This window comes from Podarcis filfolensis (genome assembly GCF_964270895.1).
Source record: "Podarcis filfolensis genome assembly, chromosome: 7".
NCBI classification, from domain to species: Eukaryota; Metazoa; Chordata; class Lepidosauria; order Squamata; family Lacertidae; genus Podarcis; species Podarcis filfolensis.
The window spans coordinates 51,669,749-51,679,107 of record NC_139603.1 but is presented as its reverse complement, the minus strand read 5'-3'; the positions used below and the strand labels follow the sequence as shown (position 1 = coordinate 51,679,107).

Genomic DNA, 9,359 nt, shown 5'->3' with positions numbered 1-9,359 from the left:
TCGAAAATGAGCACAGAATTAAATATGTGCAGCCAAATAATTTCCATTTACGGGAGTGGCTCAATTTCCTCCAGAAGGGAAATGTGCAACATTGCACTGAGAAATTGGAAAAAGTCCCGTGCAGCTTCATCCATTGCATATTTACTCAGACGCAAGTCCAACTGAGGTCAACACAACTTACTTCTGAGTAATCAGCGTGCAAATGGTTGCAGCCCTTTTGTGAATTCTGCATATCTCAATTACTGTCTTCCTGTTTTGCGTCTGAGTTGTGTATATGTTTTGTCTTACAAAATGTCCCTGATCCAGCTAAAAATCAGTGCACAATTACAGCAATGGGTCTTAAACGGAACTAATTTTAGTTGGATCGGGGCCACGGCACCTCATTGCCAGTTCTTCAACAGAAAACACAAAATATTTCCTTAATCTATTAAGCATCTCGGCTCAACTCCTCTTCACTTCCAAAAATAGCAAGCCCCACATGACAAGCCAAAGACTCTCTCGTTAGTGTCTAAAAAAACTGGACTGTTTATCTTGGAATAACTTCCCCTCTACCCTCTGCCCTTTGCCCCTCATAATGAACAGTTTGTCCTTAGCATTTTCATTATCCCACATCTGGAAAGCAGCCTTGTTTTTTGAAAGAATTAATTTTCACTTTGTTGGGATGCAAGGCACTTCAGAAAAGGTGAGGAAGTACAGTGAAATCTAAACTTATCCCTTACTGAACCTACTTAAATTAGCCCCACTAGTAGGCAGGAATTCTAAGACATTTTCTAGGCTCCCTCTGACAAGAGATTCTTCTTCCTCTGTTCTTCACAGCTATCCCAGTGGGAGGAGTTGAAACCTGACCCAAGTCCTCAGCTCCTAGAAGGGATTGGATCCTCCTTGCGAAGAGCAAGGAATAAGTCTCTTGGCCAAACAGGCAGAGTTTGTAAAAGAACTTCAGCAAATCAGGAGTGATTGGATGAAAAGGAAACCCCTGACCCTCCCCTCCTGCACCTGACGGGTGGGTATTTACAGCACTTTGCAAAGAGCCCTGCACTACACAATTTTACTGCATGGGGTGAGCAGAGAGGACAATGCTGTAGAGGACCAATGTGCAAGCAGTGATTCTGTCTGCTGCTGCTGCCCAAAAGCTGGGGACCGTTATTCTGAAGCTGAAAGGAGGTTTCAGGAAGAAGGCAGCCCTGCATTTCAAGATGCCACGATCCTTCTTGGTCAAGAAACATTTCAACTCTTCCAAAAAGCCAAACTATGGTGAACTGGATACTCACACAGGTAATCCAAGGCTGAAAGCTGTATTCTAACTGCTCTGATTGTTGTTGCTGAAGTGGGACTTTTCATAGTCTGGTGCAAACTTTTAACAAACTTTTTTTACAGATCTCTCTCTCTCCCCCCCCTCTCTCTTCCTCCCCCCCTAAGAAATGTCAGTGCCAACAGAATTAAAACTTCAACTTAGGAGTTTGCTTCATTGCTGGAAAAAAAATTTTCTCTCTGTTGCAAAACGAGTGACTTGGAAATGTAAGAGAATGGTGTGGATTTTACTGCTGGATTTCCTCTGGCTGCAGCAGAGGCTTTTGGAGGAAAGCTGTGACTTTGAGCAGACCTCCCAACTTATGTAAAGTTTTATCTAAAGTTACAGAATGTTACATTCATTCTGTGTGTTTCATTGGAGCAGACAAATGTCAGTAGGATTTCATCACTTCCAATCTCCATGAGTATTGGATATATTGTACTGCTGTTATAAAGAGAAAAATCTCTGTTGTCTTAAAACGATTCTCTCTTTTTCTTTACTTCCAGTGATCATTTCCCCATACCTTTATGAGAGCTACCCCATGCCTATCATTCCACAGCCTGAGATCCTGAGCTCAGTTGCTTACAACCCCATCACAGTGTGGACTACAACTGGGCTGCTGCCTTCCCCTTTACCCAGTGACCTCTCACCTCTCTCCGGATACCCTTCGTCTTTGGGAAGAGTCAGCCCACCTCCACATTCTGACACTTCATCCAAGGATCACAGTGGCTCGGAGAGTCCCATTAGTGATGAAGAAGAGAGGATCCAGTCCAAACTTTCCGACCCTCATGCAACTGAAGCAGAGAAATTTCAATGCAGCTTATGCAATAAGACCTATTCAACTTTCTCTGGACTGGCGAAGCATAAGCAGTTGCACTGTGATGCCCAGTCTAGGAAATCTTTCAGCTGTAAATACTGTGACAAGGAATACGTGAGCCTAGGAGCTCTTAAGATGCACATCAGGACCCACACACTACCTTGTGTCTGCAAGATCTGTGGCAAGGCTTTCTCTAGACCATGGTTACTTCAAGGACACATCAGAACACATACTGGTAAGAGGGGAAATGTGATTGTGCATAGCATGTATTGCTGCAATAATTCCATTTTTAAAAATCCATAGGGCTTTATGGTCAATTTCATGTTTTCCAGTTATACTGTTTGCTCTGCTAAATGTTCACCAGACTCCTTTTCTTTTTAAATCATTTATGAGTGGGTCAGCTTATGTACTGGTGTAACACTTTTTCACTTTAGAGAACTTAAAGTTTGCTTCGGCAAGCTGTCACAAGACAGGGATCCATTTGACCCTAAGAATTCCATGCTTCAGCATGAGTGTTGGAACACGCTTTTGGAAGGAATGCAGGTGCAAGGTAGACAGATCAGACAGCAAACAAGAGAGAAGGAAGTAAGCAGAAATACCAGGTTCCCTATGCAATAATCTGCAGTCAGGCATTGTAGCTAAGCAATGCACACAGTAAACCCCCTTAGTCAGCATATAGGCACAGAATTTTGCACTCTAATCAAGTGTGTAGTTCTTGGAAATGAGTTCCACAGAAAGCAATAAGTCTTACATGTAAGAAATATGTGTACTGTAGAAAGTCATTTAGAAGATCTGGCATCTCAGTGCTAAACACAAAGGACCTGATCTCATGAAGTAAATCCCACAGAAATAAATGGGAATTAAGGATTGTATTTCAAATAGAAGTTCCATTCCATTGACAGTGCAACTAGATTCCAGATTAATGGGTTTGAAGGCATAGACGAATCTGCAAACTGCAATCCAAAGCTGGAATTTTATGTACAGTTACCTAGGAGTAAGTCCCATTGAACTTAATACAAGACGAATGTCACTGTGAGCAACAAAAGTTAACCTTAAGACAAATTACACTCTGATTCAAACACTTATCATAGAAAGAATTTCTGATTTTCTTCAATGGTACTAAACACCTTAAAGTTGCAGTCCTGTGCTTCGTTCAGTAGGGGGAAGCTCCACTGAGGACAGCCAGCCTAATTTCCAAAGAGAATTTGGCTGCATAGCCTTTAAGCCCCACTAAACTCAGCTGCACTTACTTCTGTGAACAATGCCTAGGGCCAGAGTGTAAGTCAAAAATGTTCACAGACTTGAGCAGCTTGTGCATTAATTGCAAACTTTTATTGATCATGTGCAAGTGAGTCCTCTTGCTACTCCTTGTCCTGCCTCTGTTCCAAGGAAGCAGAGTGCAATGTTGAAGCATTCAATCTGATGGGAATTCTGCCATTCACACCAATGGCATGTAAACTACAGCCTTGGGCAGCAGTAGGCGTTGCACAGGATACAGTAAATGAATGGAAGGAACATATGAAAATGCTGGGTGGAGCCCAGCCTGCAGGCACTGGCTGCACCTGCTGAAGCAGAAAGTGTCAGTGGCTTGTCATTCAATGCACCATGAATCCTGCAAACTCTGAAAAGTATGAAATAATGAATGGACAGCCTGCAGTGTAATGAATGGACCCTTTAATAATATATAGAACCCAAACACCATTTTCACAGGCACAAATTTTTTTTTATTCCTCTGCAAAATGACTTGTCCCATTTATACAGAAAGTTCCTTACTTGAGCTTTAAAACGATTAAACCTCTTTTGTGTATTTCTTTCCAGGAGAGAAGCCTTTTTCGTGCCCTCATTGCAACAGAGCATTTGCAGACAGGTCAAATTTGAGGGCCCATTTGCAGACCCATTCGGATGTGAAGAAATACCAATGCAAAAACTGTTCAAAAACTTTCTCCCGAATGTCTCTTCTGCACAAACATGAGGAATCTGGCTGCTGTGTAGCTCACTGAATTTGCCTGGGCTCTGAACATTTCTCTACTCCTTTTCAACAGAACAGGAGGAACCCTCAGCCCTGGAGGCAGTTTATATTTTACTTCCCAACTCAACAACTCCACTGGAAGATGCAAATAACATCAAATTGCTTTTTAGTTCAATTGTTAAGCTTGACAATTGTGTGATACAGAGGAAATCAAAAGATCTTAAATACGGGAAGATGGAAAAGCCAAATGGACGACTTTTTTTTTTTAAAAAAAAATTACATTCCAAAACTAAGTTTTGCCAGATACCAAATATCACAGGTGCTTTTCAATGTCTTCTATATCAAGTCATTATGTGGTGAATAGGACCATGGTATTTCTTAGAATAGTGTGCTTCTTGATCAGCACCCTGAATTGTCTTCAGATGTCATCATTAGAAGAGAACAAGAATGTATGTCCAGTTGTCTTAACAGTATGTGCCTTAGTAAAACTGTCACTGCAGACATTCCTAGGCAAATGCTTGATACACACTTCTTTTTTAAAAAAAACTATTGTGATTGTTAACTTGTGATGTTGTTGTTGTTTTTATAAAAAAAATGGGAATAAGTGCAAGCATGAGGGTTAATGGGATTTTGACAATGGATTTCTTAAGAGCTTTTTTTCCTAAATGCACAAAGGAAATGCAATAGCCTGAGCAATACCCTCCAGTGCCTTTTTTTTAAAAAAAGAAAACGAATACCTTTGTTTATTGACATAATGTAAATAGTTTTATTTTTATATGGCTGAATGTGTTCCGAATCAAAATATTATCTATAGCCACGTCTATAGATATCTTGAAGAAAGTATGGATACAAATTGTATTGTTTTCTAGAAATAATTTTTGTATAAATAAACATTTTTAAGAAATACCTGTGCAATTTCTCCTCCATTAGGAGACCCAGAGTCCCATCTGCACCCACGTCTCCCCACACACCCCAACACACACATGGACTCTGGTGCTGATTGTCAGTAGGAAAGCATGACAAGTGGGGGTGGGATCTCTGTGTACAGGCTGGAGTCAGTGTTAACTAGGTCTGTAGGTCTTAATCTCTATGGCTAAGGGCTGATCAAAGAACAGTCTTCAAGACCCCGATAAAAATCCCATCTCTGAAGTTTAACAGAGTCATGCTAGTAACCAGTGAGGATACAATCTTAGAAATGAAATCTTGCATCTCTGGGTTCCCTGGAGAAAATGCAGTAAAATATGAAAATGAAGTAAACTATGTAAGTGCCAATCTTGAAATCCGTTCCTCATAACTGTAGCAAACTTATATGAAGTCCTTTGTTAAAAGCAACTAACCATTTTATCTTGATTACAAAACATATTGTTGCATAATTAAGGATAAATAAAAGTATGCCATCTGACTGTACACTGGTCTCACTATACACCAAGTGGTCAAAGGACATATCAAGCCAATCTGATGGCTCCAAATGAACTGTGGATTTAAATGCACATCCAGAAGCACAATTGCATTGACTGATGTGCTTCTGATTTCTACACTTGGGATTTCCCTTGCTATATCAAAGCTCACTGGCCCTGAAACTAATTTCTTACTGCGAATGCTTGATTTCACATTAATCAGCAATACCTCCAACCCCTTTTTAAAAGCTTATTTCCAAATTTTTAAGTGTTCTTTCCAAGCAATAAATGTGACAATTTAAATCAAAATATGGTCGTTGTGAACATTGCTTTGTTAGGCACCTTCATGAAAGGCACAGTATTTTTGTAGCCCATTTTTGTGCCTGAAATATGGCAAATAAGCCATTTAAGTGGGATTGCAATGGATGCCCAGCAAGATGGAACTGCTCAGTTTCCCCACCAAATAATGCTGTTGTAGCAATGATCTTTAGAGCTGATGACATTCCTCACATCTGCAGATATCTATAGGACCAGGGAGCATGATTACTTTGAATGCAGGTTCAGTCTGAAGATGATTGAAAGCACCCTCCTGTAACTTGTACCTTTTATGCTTGAGACACTCCATGGCCATCAAAAGCATTCTGATTGTATTGTGACATGAACAATAATAACAACAATAATTCCCATTGTAGTGGCTGGCCTTCCGGATTAAATCATCAGAAAAAATGTAGTGTGGTTCAGCAAAAATAGAGGACCTTTTAAGTCTCATTGATTTCAAGCCAAGAGATTTAAACATGTGTTTAATTCTCCCATTTTAACCATTAGGACTTTAACCTTAGACACTGTATTTCATTCCCTAGGCGCAAATACATGCATGTTTTCGGCCACCCTGTGATCCATATAACAACCCTGCATATCCCCATATTACATACAGAAAGCTGAGCCTGAAAGGTAACCAGATTGCCTGAGACCATGTAGATCTCAAAGTTGAACTGGGGACCATCCATCTCACACCTCATGCGCTTAGCAGCTCTGCTGTACCTCTGGTAGAGCTGCCATCATTTCCAGTCATTTCCAGGCCACAAGTTCCAGCAGGCACACAATACTAGCAGTGGCTCCTGCTACTTCAGCACAAGGAAGTGGGTGGCGGAACTTGCTCGAAGGTCCAAGGGGTTCCCAGGCTCAGTCTATGAGCTAGCATTTCATCAGAGAACTAGCCAGAGACACTAAACCACAAAGCAGTTGTAAACACTGGATTTTTTAAAAAAATAAATTAGTGGCTTGACTTATGTTTTCCAGGATTTGACTCTGTCATTGTGGCATGGTGAATGACACAAGCAAACCCTGTATCAGAAGTGTGAATAACGCTTTTACGTGCCCCGGATCAAATTACATAGGCATGAGTCAGGGCCGCAGCATCTGCTCTGCAGTCCTAAGAAGAGTTAAAAAGTAGGTCAGTAAAGAAAGCAGATGAGACTGAACACAAAGCATCTGGTTTCTTCCATGAGATGTCATTTCATTACCATTGCGTTTCAGATCGCATGGTCTTTGTAAGAGGACTCTGCAGCAGGCGGTTGAAACACCCCCATCTGTTACTCTGTACATTAGCAGGTAAGGACAGAAGCAGGATTTTAGTTTTGATCCACAACAAATAAGAATGCAGTACTTACCATTCCAAACAGCGCATCGTAGCTCTGAGAAATAGTGGTTGAAGCCCACAAGCCATTTTCATGGGCGTGTGAACCAATTTCATCCCACTGCTGTCAGTGAATCCATGACAGTTCAATATGGCTTCACTTGTCCCATAACAATGTTTATTTTCATAAAAATTAATTTAAATATCCCACCAGCAGGAAAGTTGCAACTAGGGTATGGTCTGAGAGCACATGAATCAATGTAAGAAAATAAATAAAATCAATTAAATACTGCTTGGTATTTCTTGGAGAGCTTCTTCATATGATTTAATCCCATCCCAGTACAAGAAGTAGTGTCCATGAATGTAGAGCGTCTATTTCCCAGAATTATTTTTAATATCATCTCAGTTTGCCTGGCACTTCGCAGCCAATCAATCATCCACATTAGTCAAGTCTTCCAATATTTTACATTGTTAAGTGTGATGTGCAGTTAACAAATTGCAGACGAAACAAACACTGATGTTCTAGTTTTATTGTTTGTTAAATAAAATCCTCTCACTGGATTTTGGACAATGTTGTCATTCAGCCCAGCAAGGGTGGAATGAGGCACCAGAATATTAAAACGGCAAATACCCACGAGCAATATGAGTTTAGAAGTGTTGCTAGCATTTGATCCCAAAGGTGAAGAACAGGGAATGCCTTTTATCAGGCCAACTTCTGTTCTGAACTCTTCATTCATCAAGAAGAATGGAAAGCAATTAATTCTGAGCCATAAAGAGAACAAGTCTGCCTACAATTACCATTCTGTTAGGATTCTAATCAAAAAATACTGTTACCTCAAATGCACATAATATAAATTGTTGGTTATTATTAAAATAAAAATCAGTGTGAAGCTACCCAAATTGCTTTAGAAATGTTAGGTACTTTGTTGAGCTGCTCTACATGTTGGAGCTAATCACTCTGATATTCTAAGGTTTCCAATCACTTTCTGTTTGTGTCAGCTTTTCCTTTCCATGACAATTTCTAAACAGTAAACCTGTGTGAAAGTTACAGCATTGACAGATGCTCAGTGTAGCATTATTTCCTATCTGCTTTGGAGACATTTTGGTTTGCTTCAGTTCTGCAAAGGCAATTTCCTGCTGCAGTTTGCGTGAACTTCCAATAAGTTTTTCTGCCACAGAAAACAGGCGGAGAATGAATGGGCGTGAAGGGGTGGCAGAAAGGATAGTTCACTGTTTTAGTGACATTTCAGCTACAACAATAGAACCACATCCATTTAAAATTAGCCACTAACCTAAAATAGTTAACATACTCTTTAAAAAGTATGCCTACCAATTCCCATGTGGCCATTAGTTTCCTGTATTTTCAAAGGTGGGGTACATAACATTTTAAAAGAATATGTATGAATATAGCAGGTGTAGGGACTCCCCTTGTCACACCCCATCTCTCTAGGCCACATTTATCCAGTCTGGCTTTCCACTCTCCTGAAGTACTTTTGCATCCATCTGGTGCTTTAGCACAGAACAGAGCCAAACTTGCTGTCACTTTGTCCCTCCCCACTTATCTTGTGGTAAGCATCAGCAATGCTTTAGAAGGGGTCAGGTGAGTGGCTGTGCATCACAATGCCACCCACTGCTGTGTTATGTGTCAAAATTGCCAGTAACAATCAGATGGATTGTTATAGCAGGACAAGGTACACAAGTGGTAGGCAGCTGTCCTTCTGCTCCTTGAAGGCCATGACCAAACTGAGAAAATGTTTGAATTGATCTTCAAGCCCCTTGAAAAAGCTTTCAGGAATAAGATGACATTAAGTTAATACAATGGCAGTGTTCTGTACACTTTGAAGAATATATTTCCCTGAACGTCAGTCAACTGGAGACCTTGTAAACCAAGTTCTGAGGCAGGAATTCTGGAAGATCAGCTCTGGCACAGAAGTTTCAGCAACCTGTTTAAAGTACTCACGTTTGAAGGACACCAAGCCACCCATATTCCTAAAAGCTGCAGTGCATGACAAGCTCTGCAGTAGCAAAAGACTATGATGCTGTCTGGATGCTTCCATAAAGTTGTGGCAAAAGAGGTCAGCAAGGTAGTTGCAGAAAGTGGCAGGATCTGTTGGATCAAAAGCTTCCCTCCTCCACTCCAAGAACAATTACAGTGGTGCCTCGGGTTACAAACACCTCGGGTTACAGACTCTGCTAACCCGGAAGTAGTACCTCAGGTTAAGAACTTTACCTCAGGATGAGAACAGAAA

At 40.7% G+C, this 9,359-nt stretch overlaps 1 protein-coding gene across 1 annotated transcript; it reads left to right on the top strand.

Annotated features, from left to right (window-relative positions):
• The first annotated feature begins 605 nt into the window (after positions 1-605).
• SNAI2 (snail family transcriptional repressor 2) lies at positions 606-4,340 on the top strand. The gene is made up of 4 exons (XM_083623636.1): positions 606-682; positions 817-1,275; positions 1,798-2,343; positions 3,927-4,340. Exons 2-4 carry the CDS (start codon positions 1,197-1,199, stop codon positions 4,106-4,108), a joined length of 807 nt encoding a protein of 268 aa, XP_083479762.1. The 5' UTR covers positions 606-682; positions 817-1,196; the 3' UTR covers positions 4,109-4,340.
• Positions 4,341-9,359: the final 5,019 nt, after the last annotated feature.